Source organism: Capra hircus (genome assembly GCF_001704415.2).
Source record: "Capra hircus breed San Clemente chromosome X unlocalized genomic scaffold, ASM170441v1, whole genome shotgun sequence".
In the NCBI taxonomy this organism is placed as follows: Eukaryota; Metazoa; Chordata; class Mammalia; order Artiodactyla; family Bovidae; genus Capra; species Capra hircus.
This window is the reverse complement of record NW_017189516.1, coordinates 27,092,645-27,108,457: the sequence shown is the minus strand read 5'-3', so window position 1 is coordinate 27,108,457 and position 15,813 is coordinate 27,092,645. Positions and strand designations below refer to the sequence as shown.

At 36.9% G+C, this 15,813-nt stretch overlaps 1 protein-coding gene across 9 annotated transcripts in view; it reads right to left on the bottom strand.

Annotated features, from left to right (window-relative positions):
* The window catches only part of KDM6A (lysine demethylase 6A), a 181,131-nt gene that overhangs the window by 114,738 nt on the left and 50,580 nt on the right, over positions 1-15,813 (bottom strand). For all 9 annotated transcript variants that reach the window (XM_018043771.1, XM_018043764.1, XM_018043765.1 and 6 more), the window contains exon 3: positions 5,816-5,924. In XM_018043771.1, coding sequence (XP_017899260.1) covers positions 5,816-5,924 — 109 coding nt within the window. The remainder of the gene's footprint in view (positions 1-5,815; positions 5,925-15,813) is intronic.

The window sequence follows — 15,813 nt, the reverse complement described above, 5'->3', positions numbered from 1 at the left end:
CTCTCAAGCTGTTTACTTTTTATGGTTATATGTATTCTAATGCTTTTCTGTAAACAATGAACATATTTGTGTAAATGTTAAAAAAAAAAAAGTGTACTTCTTTTGTTAAACTTAGAAGATGGTCAAGATGATCAAACGAGGGTCACCAGAAAGGCCAACAGGATATGGTAGGAAAAAAAGCCATTTTAGGTAAACTTGGGTTCTAATCCTGACCTCACGGCTTCCTATAAGACTGACATCAAGGAATCTAATTCAAGCTATTTCCTTACAGTTCACAGGCAGCTCTAAAGTTTGTCAGTAAAAGAGAAAGACGTAACAAAGAACAGAAAGAGAAGTCCAAAGCCGTATTGTAACTCATTTGGAATTAAAAGAAAGATCTAGAGAAATAGAGCTGGAGAGTAAAGAGGGTCAAGATAAAAATGTAGTAGGTGACAGAGACTTTCTCATGCTTGCAAATATTATGGCTCTGAGTTAAGACTGTCAAAACAAGAGAAAGAGGGTGTACCTGATGACAAAATTCACACAGTACAGGAATGAAAAGAAACAACAACGTAGGTTAAGAGTGAAGGCTTTGCCTGAAAAAACAAGAGTCTTCTTCAGAGTAAGATGCAAAAGAAATGCAAGAAGATCTAAAATTCAATCTATACTCATATTAGACTATGCACTAATTGCGGGCAGAACTCAGCGTTTCTCTTTTCATCCCTAAGCTAATGTGTAACACTATAGGCAGCAGGTTAGCTGCTCGTGGGTGAGTCTATGGGTATGGAAGGGAAGGGAAAGGAAAGAAGTACAAACAAACCTCTCAGTTGAACTGACTGTCATCTTTAGGCCTAAATAAGCTGTGATTGCCTGAGATTATTAAGTCAACAGATCTTTGATTTATTTATTATATCTGAAGCTGAACTAAAAAGCTGTATTTATACCCTAGAATAAAAGAGACCTTAGAAAGTTTATACTATTTCACTGTTTATAAGTGACTGATGCACCGAGCTCTCTAGCACCTTTCTGCCTTCTCAAATCTATGACTGCCTTAAACACATCTTCTCCTATATGTAGCATTAATACACATTAACATTTGAAAAACCGTTTGGATAGCATCACACAACAGACCTTTGTCCCTAAGATTAGACAAGCAAACAGGAAGCTGGAAAAGCAAAGAAACAAATCTGCAATCCTTTTACTCCCTTATCAGCATCTTTACTGAGGTTTCCAAGTCAAATTAATACATGTAGTGAAATCTCAGATTTACTACTTCTTCATTATTAAAGTAATATACCCTTCGAGATCTTTAATATCGCACATTTGGTTTACTACAAGAATCATCAAGTAGCTGTCTTATTTGTAGTCCTTCTATCTAGTCCTTTAAGTCCTCTCCAGTTCTTGAAATTACTACAACCTTTGCTTGTTGTCTAGATATGGTGTTCTAACAACCTGGCTTACGGTCACTAATTTTCTTCCTTGGGTTATTTCTCAATTGTATTTTCTAATTCTAAGCCATAACTGTGTGTGTGTGAAGTCGCTTCAGTCCTGTCCGACTCTTTGCAACCCCATGGATTGCAGCCTGCCAGGCTCCTTGTCCATAGGATTCTCCAGGCAAGAATACTGGAGTTGGGTTACCATGTCCTCCTCCAGGGGATCTTCCTGACTCAGGGATCAAACCCACGTCTCTCATGTCTCCTGCATTGGCAGGCGGGTTCTTTACCACTAGTACCACCTGGGAAGCCACAGACTGAACAAAATCAATGATTCTCGAATGGTGTATACATATATACACACACACTAGGATGGAGTGTTGTCATTCCACCCAAGAAACACAAAAAGATGGGGGGGGGGGGGGGGGGAAGCTTGCCAACTCTAACTTACCACATAAGCAATTCCTGGCATGTAACTTGCCCTAGCTATTTATAATTGGGCTTCCCAGGTGGAGCTAGTGGTCAAGAACTCGCCTGCCAATGCAGGAGACATAAGAGACACAGGTTCAATCCCTGGGTCAGGAAGATTTTCAGGAAGCTATTTATAATTACTGAGGGACTAAAACAACCAAAACCTATTTTGCTCAAAAGTTACAGACACTGCCAACAACCAACCAATTAGGTGAGGGAAGGAAAAAAGGGAGAAAAATCTATCATCGGGTGCAATTTCAGGGAAACTTTCAGCTCACCACAAACCATGAAGAAATTATTTGTAAAAAGTTTCAAGGTTTTTATACTAATATCAGGAATGATTATTATATCTCCTTCAATAAATATTTTTACTTCTGGAATTTTTACTATCAAGTCTCTTAAAATATAATTTCTATGTTTTCATGTTGCTGTGTATTCTGAGGTACTTTACTACTTGATTTTTTAAGCAATCTACAATGACTATTCTCTCTTATAATTTTCCATACATATACACAAATATTTACATATAATTTCTATTAATTAAACTGCTCCTATAATCCATCACATATATTCACAAGAATATATACTCCTGTCCTTCAGCCCTGGTCTCTCAGGGGTTCTTCAACCCAAAGAAGAGAAATCACAGTACCAACTACATGGCTTTAGTCTATCTGACAGCCCCATGAGCTGTTTAGTTCAGCTGAGGGTGATGGTTTAGCTATGGGTGTAGCAGTGGAAAGGAGGTATGGTAGACACTTAAAAACCATTCGAATTCCATTTCAAGGAAGACCTGTTGGCAGTCATGCCTACAAAAGAGAGCTTCTAGCAGTGACTGCTCTAAGCTGCAGAGAGCAACCTTGCCTGAGGTCACACTTCTTTCCATGTCCAATATGGAATGGATGGAGTATAAAGGCATGAAGGGACTTCGCTGGTGGTCCAGTGGTTAAGAATCTGCCTTCCGATGCAAGGAATACAGGTTCAATCACTGGTAGGGAAACGAAGATCCCGCGTGCCTTGGGGCAGCTAAGTCCATGAGCCACACCAAAAGATCCTACATGCTGCAACTAAACTAAGACCCCCAATGCAGCCTAGATAGACAGACCGACCAACCGACAAGACAAGATAGATAAAAAAGGCCTGGTCATCACGACCCAACTTGTGATAGCTTTCTGAAAGACCACTGTAGCTCCAGAGCTCTCCATGGAGTTGACCAAGGCTGTCACAGCTTAACTTCTCCCTCTGTCCAATTCTGGTTCCATTTCCCACCTTCCACATAAGTGTTGTCCTAAAGGTACTCCTTTCTAAACATCTTGTAAGCTAAACTCACTTCAGAGGAATCCAACCAACATGAAGCTAAGTGCAATGAGCCTCCATCCTCCATTTTCCCACAATTCTCTACCCTATTACTTTTTTTAGGATAAATTCCTAGAAACCAAATGGCCAAATCAAGTGACAGAAATTTTTAAATTCTTCATAAATACTACCAACCACAAGAGTTAAAAAAAAAGGGCCTGTTTTCCATCTACTCCAAATTCCTCTGAAATGACAGAAAAGATAATTTTTAATGAATCAATCCGTGACAGAAATGATAACCGAAGTATACTATATACAGATCAGAAATTTTTAGAAATTCATCCTATCATATCTTAAAGGAAGCAGATGAGATCAGAATAAGAAATAAGGGCAGAAAAACCACAGTACAAAATATTCACAAAACAGGTTCTACCATTTTCTACTCCAAAAGTAGAAGCAGTTTTTCATAAGGAACCTCAAACTCAGAAAACTTCACATACAAGAGGACTGAGAACAATATATAAAGAACTGTCCCTCAGAATAAACAGGGCTAGTAAATCTCCTACATAAATACATCTGAGCGGTTTACTCACATGTTCACTGAGTGGTTTATGTTTATTCCCCAAGAAGTTATGGTTTATAATCTGTTCTCTAAAAATAAACATTTAGCTGGAGCTGGGAAGGTTCTCATCTTGCAATGTTTTCAATGAAAAAAGGAGGAGTAGCCTTAAGGTAACAAATGACTCCATAAATTTGCAGTGATGGTGACGGTGTGTCTAAGTGGTTACTAGAGACTGGCTCTAGTCTGGGACTTATAGCAAGACAATGAAGAGAATGGATACAAAGAATTCAGTAATTAAGTATTTTTAAAGGATTTTTTTTTAAAGTGGGAATGCGGTCAATAAAGCCTCAAGGATGAATTCAAACAACTCACATCTTATTTCCTAAGAAGCCATCAGCTTGAAATCTGAAATACAAATGTATGCCTCTGCATCCATTCTCTCCTTCCTCTTCTTCCTATTACAATCAACCTACTGCCTACTTATCAATGGCCAGTTCATCTACACAGAAAGTAAATGGGTCACAGAGTAGATCTTTTCAAAGGCTTAAATCCTTAGGTTATCCTTCTCCTCTCCCGTCTATTTAGATTATTCCTACCAACTAGGCTGTCAACACTGTCTAGTTGCAATATACTCCCATCCCACCTTTAAAACAAATATCCCCTACACTTCTCATTACCTTCACAGCCAAACATTTTATAAAAGGAAAACGCTGCTAAATCCATAGATGAATAAAGTTTTAAGAGCTAATATAAATAGTTTTTAAATGACCACTAAGCAATAAGGACATACAGCCTCATATGCAAACCTAAGTCTGGGTCTCTGTCTATATGCTCTAAAACTAGTGCAGTCTCCAAGCACAAAGCACAGCACTGAAAAATCAAACTGCACAGAACTCTGTATTATTTCTTTTGTATAATGGTTTCCTTTAAGTAACTGTTTTAATTAACATTAAAACATCCAATAGATTAACTAATTGTTAATACCTATTATCCTGAAGTCATTTTCCTAAGTACTAACCAGTTTCACAGAGGAATCCCAAAACACCTGAGTAGCTAGTACTTCCTCCCCTCCTTTTACAGATTATAGACAGAAGCTTAGGGATGTTTATATAATCTGTTAAAAGTAATGCAATTGAACCGTAGAGCTGAACTGGGAAATAAGCCTAACTTCAAACTCCATGGTATACCTGTCTCAAAGTAAAATCACATTTTCATTAGGAAAGTATTTGACCTATTATAAAAGAGGCATAATTAAACATTAACAATCCTTTGCTCTGGCCCTGAAACAACCTTCTAGTTTTTCAGCCTACTAAATACATTTGTGGAAAACAAGCATAAGTCCATCCACTCCCACTAAAATGTTTACTATCATCGAAGTGTTAAAATGTTATTGGTTATAAAATGTTACTGGTTTGCTATGGATTTTTGCCTTTGGTACTGAGGTGTATGGTATTTCCGGGTGCTTTTAACTTCCCAAGTGGATAGTTAAGTGGCCTGTGTCAGCAGCTTGGTAGCATAAAAAGGATGTATCTTGGGGACTACCTTCAGTTATTTAACTCACTTATTTCCAACAGGAAAAAAAATCTTCAAATGAATAAAAAAAATGTTTTATCCACTGCTCAAGCTCATGTGTGACCTTCTCTGTTACTTACCTTTATAATAACATGGCTACAGATCAGATTTTCATTCAAATATTTTCAAGCTAAAATGGAAGTTAAAAGATAAAGAAGAGAAATGCAGGGTTTGTGTTACTTTCCCAAACTTGTCCATCAATGGCTCACTTTCTATTATGGTCAAGCCTTTAAAACACAGGCTCCTTTCACATGGCAAAATAAAACAGCAGTACACATGTAGGTGGTTATCATTTAGCTGAATGGTCAACTTCCTGATTTACATGGAGTCGTGTGAACTTTTCCCATTTCCATTTTTTCTACTTTTTTTTTTCTCATTGTTTAGGGGTGTTCATAAGCTTGCAATTTCTTGGAAGTAAGAACAGTAATACCTTCGACAGAGTACGATTACAATTATTTTGAATACATATATAAACCAAACAGTAATTAACAAGGGGAAAAATTACCTTTTGGATAATCTTCCAATAAGAGGTTGAAGTGACCTAATTGACAAAAGAAATCAGACTCCACTTTTCCTTCAGCTTTTAAGATTAGAGATTCGTAGCAGCGAACAGCCTAGAAAAAAAACACAAACATTTAAGAAAAAGACAAAACCCTAAAATGCATTTCCTTCCTGAGATTAGAAATCAATATATTTTATTTCTACCTCAGATACAGCCAAAGCATCAATCTTCTAAAATACCTACATGTTTATTAAAAGAGCCACTAATTATGGCATAAGTCCTTTTCCTAGCTGTTAGATGGAAATATTTGCCAAAGAAGATAATGAAGGAGCGCTTTGATAGCTTTATTCACTAGCTGTAAATCTAAATTTTTACTGTGGTCCGTGTTGATATAAACAAATATATCCAAAGATGGGAAGAACTTTATTGATTTATGTGAGAATTCACAGAATCTCCAGAGTAATAATAACTACCATTTATACTGAGGAGCTACTTTTTACCATAACCTTTACCCATTTAAACTACCATATAAACTGTCTTTCAATTATCTTAACAATACACTTCAAACCCACCAACTCTTAACTCTATTCCAAATTTTACCCCCACTCCAATACATGCATATGTTCTCACTCTTACTGCTTCTTCCCTGAAGAAAATCATATTTTAAGGATATCATTCTTTTTTTGTAATCCAAGAGAGTACAGGGGAAAAAATGAATGATGGGAAGAAGAGAATTCTGGAGTTTGACAAATTCCAGTTGTCATTAGCTACAGGAGATCCTAGGGAACTTATCCTCTCTGATTTTCAGTTTTAATAACACTCAAAAGGGCTTACTAAAGAATTAAAATTAGAAGACTTCTCTTAAGGGTTCATCACAGTGCTTAGCACTTAGTAATTGTTTCTCTACCTTCTACTTGCTGCTAAGTCGCTTCAGTCGTGTCCGACTCTGTGCAACCCCATAGACAGCAGACCGCCAGGATCCCCATCCCTGGGATTCTCCAGGCAAGAACACTGGAGTGGGTTGCCACTTCCTTCTCCAATGCATGAAAGTGAAAAGTGAAAGTGAAGTCGCTCAGTCGTGTCCGACCCTCAGCGACCCCATGGACTGCAGCCTACCAGGCTCCTCCGTCCATGGGATTTTCAGGCAAGAGTACTGGAGTGGGGTGCCACTGCCTTCTCCGCTGTCTCCTTATAAAAGAGTCTGAATGCTACACTGACATCTCAGAAATTACTATAATTGGTAAGAGTGAAATTTCAAGATCCTCTTTATTTAAGTCACATATAATCTGATATAGCAGATGGTTAGAGTACGAAAATATAATTTACTTCTGTGTTTTTCATAATTTACTTTTGTGTTTTTAGTATCAATGAAATTTATAAAATTATAGGACTATGACAATTCTTAATTTTACACTAAATAAATTGACTTTTTAAAGCTAAAAATGGCATAAATAAAGCTAGTTATAGTCTTTGTTTTTTAAAATCTTAGTAAGATATTTAGAAACTTTTGCTACTCCTCTCTGATAATTTCTTATGGATGATTAGCATTAACTTTACAAGCAAATAAAGTTTCATGGTGAAAAAGGATTCAAGACATAAACATGAAGTTTTAATAATCTAAGCAAAAAGATGGCAACATTCTGTATGGCCTCTATCACCAAACACTGATACCACTACCATGATACTCTATTACCTATCTTCCACTTCCCAAAAAACAAAGGAACACATCTACAGTGAGTACTATACACAACTCTGATCATCACAAACCACACCAGGTAAAAATGAGAATGAACAACTCACATACCAATACACTTGGACTTGATGAAAGAGAGTCACAATAATTTCCAACAAAGCCAGCATGTACCTAAACCTACCAACTAAATGTTGATTGGTTGAAGATGATGCTGACAGAGGCAAATATCAAACGAAATGAAGATGAGCAAAAAGGCAGAATAAAGATTCCAAGCACCCGTGTCACCATTTCATGGTGAAATCTCATGAATTCATTTGAAGTGTTTAAGGTAAACACTGACATTAGATACAGGCAAACAATTTTTTAAAAGCATTTAAAGGAAAGTAAATAAATGGAGCAAGTTTCCAATACTACTAACTCATAAAATAATCTAGAATGAAACAGTATTTTTATAATAAAAGTTTCAATAATGGGCTAATTTTAAACACAGAAGATATGCAGTTAGTTTAGATTCAGAAAAAGTTCAGGCAAACTTCTATTAAGTAAAAATATTTGTTAAAGGGGTTACTTTTATATTTTCCCCTTAAAAAAATTTTTTTAATGTGCACAAGTAAAATCATTCCCTTTCCTCTAGGATTCATAGTACTTTCAGTGTTCAGTGTAAAGATACTCAGAAATTTTAATGAAAACCATTTTCCCCAGATCAGCATCATTCAATAGAGCATGTTCTGCAATGACAAAAATGTTCCATAACTTGTGCTGCCCAACATGGTAGCCATTAGACATACGTAGTTATCGAGCACTTGAAACATGACCAGTGCAAGACAAGCAAATTTTAAAATTATTCCATTTTAATTTGTATTTAAATTAGACACATGGCTACATATAGAGACATGGCTACATATAGATGCCTGGCTAATGGACAGTGTAGACTAGATAATTTTTAAAGCTTAAAAACAATAAATTCTCAACTCATATGCTAAACACTAAGAAAGCAAAAATTTCTTGTAAGTTATAGGTATATCTTGCACTAAGCGATGAGCAAAACCCTCCCTAAAAATCACTTTTAAATCCTGTAGTTGTTTATAGTTAGGCGCTTACATTCCTGTAATCTTTACTAATTACTAGAAAAAAAAATTGAGAAGGAAAACAAAGTTAATCATTAAATACTAGAATCAAAGGAGAGTAAAGATTCTCCCAGTCTTCCCAGGTGGCTCAGTGGTAAAGAATCTGCCTGCCAATACAGAGACGTGGGTTCAATCCCTGGGTCGGGAAGATCCACTGGAGGAGGAAGTGGAAACCCACTCCAGTATTCTTGCCTGGAGAATCTCACAGAAAGAGGAGCTTGGTGAGCTATAGTCCGTAGGGTTACAAAAGAGTCAGACATGACTTAGCCACTAAAAAACAACAAAGATTCTCCCAGCTAAGCAGAAAGACTAGATGTCTTCCTCTCACTACAGTGCTATTATTCACAATGTTCAATATAGTTTGTGCTTGGTAGCTGCTTTGCTTTTATTATGTGAAAAAAATCTCAGAATACTATCATTATCCTCTATTTCTAAACTTTGAAAGATTAGAGCTCATAAAAAAAAAAGACAAATAATTTGCCTTTTTATTTTAAGCATTAAAGTACTTTATGATAAGCTTGGTAAGTGCCTAGCTAAAATGAGTTGTTCCTATTTTAGAACTGTTAAGCAACATCTAAACAAACAATTTTTTTTCCAATCTGAAAGATTAGCTAAGTACCTGAACATACAAATGGTAGAGAAAACTAATGTACATTTAAATACCTCAATGGTTTCCTTTTTTTTCTTTCTTTTTCATTCTTTCTTCTAGCATTTTTTGCATGCTCAGTCACGTCTGAGTCTTTGGGGCCCATGGACTGCAGTCCGCCAGGCTCCTCTGTCCATTGGATTCTCCAGGCAAGAATACTGGAGTGGGTTGCCATTTCCTTCTCCAGGGGACCCCTCCACAGTCTCCTGCATTGGCAGGCAGACTCTCTACCACTGCACCACCTATCTCAACACAGTCCTAGTTCGGTGGTTCCTATTCTGAAGCCCTTCCTCTTCCATCAGGTTCCCAGATGCTTACTGCCTCCCCCAACTGTAAGCTCCGTCAGGGGAAGGGCCATATCCCAACCCATGATCACATGATAGGGACTTAATAAATATTTCTTGAATTAATGAAGCAATGTCATGTTATTATTTTAGGTTCTCAAGTGACCTCTTCTTTGTCTTACATTTCCATTCCTTAATAGCTGCAAGTCAGGATGCTAAGAATTAATCTTAGTAGTTAGTTAAACTCATTCCCATTAAGATATAAATTACTGATATGTTAAATGAACCAATGGTTTTTAAATGAACCAAACTTTTAGGTTGAATATAATAAAAGCAAGCATACAGTCCTGCCCACAATTTCTAAAAGCAGACACAGATGTTAAAGACAATTTAGCAGCTGACTACATACAAAAGATTAAGGAACTGAAGCCAACTACAGGTCAATATGCCACCCATGAAATAGGGCTACTAAAAATGTATTCATGGTCCAAAATAATGAAGCACATTATATAGATCAACAACAATAATCAGCTCACCAGAGTCTGCTCTGACCAGATTTCTAAAATTATCTTTTAAGTTCTGCATGCCACACTTTAACAGGTAGTTCCATCATCTAGTCAAGGCTATGGTTTTTCCTGTGGTCATGTATGGATGTGAGAGTTGGACTGTGAAGAAGGCTGAGCACCGAAGAACTGATGCTTTTGAACTGTGGTGTTGGAGAAGACTCTTGAGAGTCCCTTGGACTGCAAGGAGATCGAACCAGTCCATTCTGAGGGAGATCAGCCCTGGGATTTCTTTGGAAGGAATGATGCTAAAGCTGAAACTCCAGTACTTTGGCCACCTCATGTGAAGAGTTGACTCATTGGAAAAGACTCTGATGCTGGGAGGGATTAGGGGCAGGAGGAGAAGGGGACGACAGAGGCTGAGATGGCTGGATGGCATCATGGACTCAATGGACGTGAGTCTGAATGAACTCCGGGAGTTGGTGATGGACAGGGAGGCCTGGCGTGCTGCGATTCATGGGGTCACAGAGAGTCGGAGACAACTGAGCGACTGAACTGAACATAAAGAATGTTATAAGTATGGTGAAAGACGGATAAACTATCATATGAAAATTATTTTAACTGAGTTGAGCTGAGGAGAATCATCAGGGATGCTTCAACTTTACTTAAATATTTTAAAAGCTGTCACTTAGGAGAAAAGATTAACTGCAGTCTGGATAGCTCCAGACATCAGACCAATGAATGGGTATAACTAACAAGCAAGTTTAATTCAGTTCAATCAGAAAGGAGTAACACTTAATGTACCAAAAATTAAATAGGCCACCTTTGGGGGCGTTTTTTTGGCCACACCATGTGGCTGTGGGATCCTAGTTCCCTAACCAGGGATGGAACCAGCACCGTCAGCAGTGAAGGCTCTGAGTCCTAACCACTGACTGCCAGGGAATCCCCTAAATGGGTCATCTTTCTTTGGCTCATATTAATGTAAAGAATTAAAGAATAAATTACTAAGGTTATCTTTGTGGGGATAAAAAGAAGACGTCTTACTTTGGATACAATTCTGCATTTTTTAAAGATGCCTTGGGCTTCTCGAATATAAGCACACAATGTGTAGTATTATATAATACATACCAACAGACAGACATGTGTATATGTGAATGCATCTCTCTTGACTTACATCCATGATTGCAGTTTATTCACTTTGAATTTCCAGAATTTCTAAATACACTATCTTGAACTTCTCCCCCAAAACCATAAAAATGTCTGCTTCATTAATGCTTCTCAGAGTCTTCTCAGAAATCTGTCTCATAAATCAGAATTCTTCCCCTTCCCAGACACTCAGTGATGACTTTGCCCATTTTTAAAATACCTTAGGAATCTGAAAAGGTTGAAAGTACCTGAGTCTAAACCATTTTTTGAAATTTCAACACACCATATATAAACAAAGTTACACAATTAAAATGATAATCAAGTATTATTGATTCTTAATGACATCTATTCTTGAACTTATGTATCAGACTTTCATATTTCTCTTTTTAATTTCATTTACTATTTAAGTTAAAATTAACACATTACCAATTCTAAAGGGTATGTAGTAAGGTCTCCCATTCCTGATCCAAGCCACCCAGTCCCCTTTCCCTGAAGCAACAAGTGTAAAAACTTATTATATTCAAGATTATTTTGTGCAGATGCAAGCACGTATATTTTTCCAACTTTAGTGTTAATATTTAGATATTTATATGAACAGTGTTTATATAAACTTGCTTCAGATTCTAGGTGTCCTTGATATCCGCTTTTCCTCTGTTAACAGAACCTCTAAATTCAATTAGACATATGCTAACACAGAATACTGGGGTCCCCAGTCATCACTGTGGGTGTGGCCTGATAATTAAGTTCTGGCCAATGGGATCCCTAACTGGAAATTACCCAAGTGGTAGAAGCTACAAGCTGAGGCTAGAAAGTAGAAAAACAGGAGCCCAAGTTCCTGAAACAGTCTGAGCAGCCCAAAACTGATTGCCTCTGAGAATTCTTTTATACAAGAAATAAATAAGTATGCAGCCTTCTTTTCTCATTTAAAACAAACAACAAAAAGAAGCAGTCTAATGAAATAATCATTAACACATACCTACAGGATAAATGAAAATTAAAAGAAATCTAGTTAACTGTCACTTATACCTGATATTTTAAAGAAGATAAAAGAACTTACACATTTGTTACTCTACACTACCTCCCTCACTCCAACTTTCAATACATACCCATCTTTTGCATGAAAACAAAGTCAGTTAACCAAATTTAAGCATATCAACCTCAATTTTGAATTTCTCAGCCTCTGGACTCTACATTCAGCAAGAAAGCATCACTCAAGAAAATATCATAGCACCTTAATTAAGTACCATTCTTTACAAATAAATGATTGAAAATGTAACATTTTCACAGAACTACACTACTGAAATCAAACTAGATAATTTCGTACCTCAAATGCTGATAACTAATATCTGAGCTCTTGATACGTACCATGCACTATTCTAAGCACTTTACATATACTTATTCATTTAATCCTCACAATTACTCTATAAGATAGGGAGACCCTACTTCACAGATAGGGAAACTGAGGCATAAAGTAAACCCTGTGCATAAGGTCACAGAGCTAATAACTACGAGAAGTTGGATTCAAACAGCAGAGTTCCAGAGCTTGCAGTAAGGTGTTAAATTCAGGCCATGCCTAGGACCTAAAGTCATTTGCAACAAAGAGGACCTGCATAAGCAGCTCTTCCTCTTAACACTCCAACACCCAGTTCCTTCTACAACTCTACCTTCACACCAAACAAAAGCAACACACGAGACCACTACTTCCTGCTCCCACCATCCCACAAGGAAGATTTAGCCTCAGTTCTTTACTATACTTTCTTACCTTGCCTTATTTTAAACCATATAAAAAGCAATCATATCCCCTCCTCCCCAAAAGACACACACACACACAACAGCAAAATAAAACAAAACAAAAAAATCAAGTTCCCATATTCAAAAGCCACCTGTGACAGAAAAACACTACTGCTCCTATGTATAAATGACTATATATGTATGTGTGTGTGTGTACTAAGTTACGTCTGACTCTTTGTGACCCCATGGGAGCCCGCAGGCTCCTCCTTCTATGGGATTCTCCAGGCAAGAATACTGGAGTGGGTTGCCATGCCCTCCTCAAGATCTTCCTGATCCAAGGATCAAACCCGTGTCTTCTGCATTGGCAGGCAGGCTCTTTACCACTGAGTCACCTGGGAAGCCATGTGCCTTACACACATTTGCTAAAACAATAAATGCACATAAAAAGGAAGGCATTACACTTCGCTGTGGGGGGGGGGGGCATATATTACATTCAAGATCATGAGCTCCACTGAAAATAATCAACCTTGAATTTTTAAACTTTTAATATGCAATAGGCACCTAGAAATTATTAAATAAATGAACAATCTCAAAACTAGAAAAACTACAACACAGTTAAGGACCTTCCCCAAAGATAAGTGTTTTAAAGAAAAAAAAACTTCTAATCTATCAATATACTCTTTCAGACTTTGTTCTATGCATACAGTCGTGAATGCAGAACTTGCTCATATGAGGGCCAAACTGTATTAAGCCATTTTATCTAAGGGAATTGAGCATCTATGGATTCTGGTATCTGTGGGGGTCCTGAAACCAATCCCCCTCGGATATGGAGGGATGACTGTATATGCAAACAGTACAAATCTTCGTATGCAGTTTATAAACTATTTCTTTCATTCTATATATCACTGTTTACTGTGTCAAAGTGGATAGATTTACACCAAAATTATCTTCACATCATTTTAATAATGGTTAAACCATAATTTGTATCTAGAGTATCTGGCTGTTAATCAAGTTTTTACTATTATCATTAACCAATGAACGTAATTTGGCCTATTTATATTTTTTCAAAGTAAGTTCCTCACAGTTGAATGAAAAGTACAATTGAAGCTTCTGATAGCTGCACGAACAAAACTAAACCAAAATAATGTTCCACAAGCAGTGCTCATTTTCAGTTCTCTAATGATTTTTCCAAATATTTATTGGCTAAAGTTATTACTTCTTTCATGAAATATCAATCTGTTTACTGATTATACACATATACACTTACTGGATTATGAACAGCTTTCTCCTAAATGATGTCAGGTGCTATTCATATATAAGATTCTTATATAATGCTATTATAGAATGAATACCTCTTCCCAGTTTGCACTTACCAATAAACTTTTTACAGTTTTTAAGGTAAAAGGTTCCCTATTTTCTCAAAACCAACGACCACTTCTTTTACAGTATGTTATGTTCGGAATCAGAAATCTCAGCCCCTGGCCTAATGAACATTCACCAATATTTTCTTCTAATGAAAAGAAAGAACCTAGTTACATCTTTTTTTCCTGTATAATTTTGTACTGACACAGCAGGATTCAAGATCTGTAATTCCCCCATTTCTCATGAACTAAAAAACTTAACATACACATAACAGCTCTGTTTCTATGGTTTATATTCTACATCCAAAGCTTTCAAACAAATGTACTAGGAATGGGTAATAGGACTGCTAAGACAGAGACAACCGACCTCAGCCTCTGGGGCTGAGGGGAAAAAAAAAAAAAAAGCCAAAGTACCAAAGCAGCCTGAATTTCTCAGCCAGAGAGCCCTTCTTTCTGTACCAGCTCCAATCCTGAAAGTGAAAGTCACTCAGTCTTGTAGGACTCTTTGTGACCCCAAGGACTGTAGCCTGCCAGGCTCCTCTGTCCATGGAATTCTCCAGGCAACAACACTGGAGTGAATTCCCTTCTCCAGGGGATTTTCCCAATCCAGGGATCGAACCCAGGTCTCCTGCACTGCAGGCAGATTCTTTACTGACTAAGCCACCAGGGAAGCCCATAGCCAATCTTAAGTGCCTTCAAGAGTTTCTCCTGGTTATCAGTACAAACTATCATTTAGAAAATACTGGGGGAAACTTGATATGACTCTGTGATCCACAAAATGAAAGAATGAGCAATAGTGCAAAATACAACCAAATTATGTGCTGATTAAAAAAGATCAAGGGGCAAATAGTTGCATTATCCATTCCTTAGATAAGTCAAAAGGGCTGATGTCAACTAAACCACTAGAAGATAACCCCGCTCTATCCTACTATAACTATAAATTTTTTCAATGAGTCAAAAGGCTTTTGGCTCAGGCACTTAAAGGAACTGAAATAAAGGATCGAGCATATTCAAGTATTTTCCCTAACTAGTGGCTCTTTTAACAATCTGTTTCACTAAAAAGTTCATCTGAAAAACCAGTCCTGAAAGAATATTTTCCCCAAAAACTGAATTTAAAAATAAACCGGCTTAACACTAAACAACCACATAAAATATTTTTATATAAACTATGAAAACTGACTTCCAAAATATTATTTCAAATTAGCTTAAGTTTCTAATAAGCTCATATTAAATTTCTATTTTAAATCAGTGAAATAAATATCAGCCCACTTGTCTATGAGAAACCTAATGTCTAGCTTCCCCACACAAGACATACACTTCAATTACTGGAATGACATACATCTAGACATCTCAATCTTTCATTCTATACGGAATTTTGAGATTTAATTTCTTAAGTCTTTGAACTTCTGCTTCTTTCCAAGATGCAGTGAAATAAACCAAATTTATTTCTGAACGAAATAACTAAAAAACTAGACTAACTAAATGAAAAACAAAGGTTTTCACCCAGTGA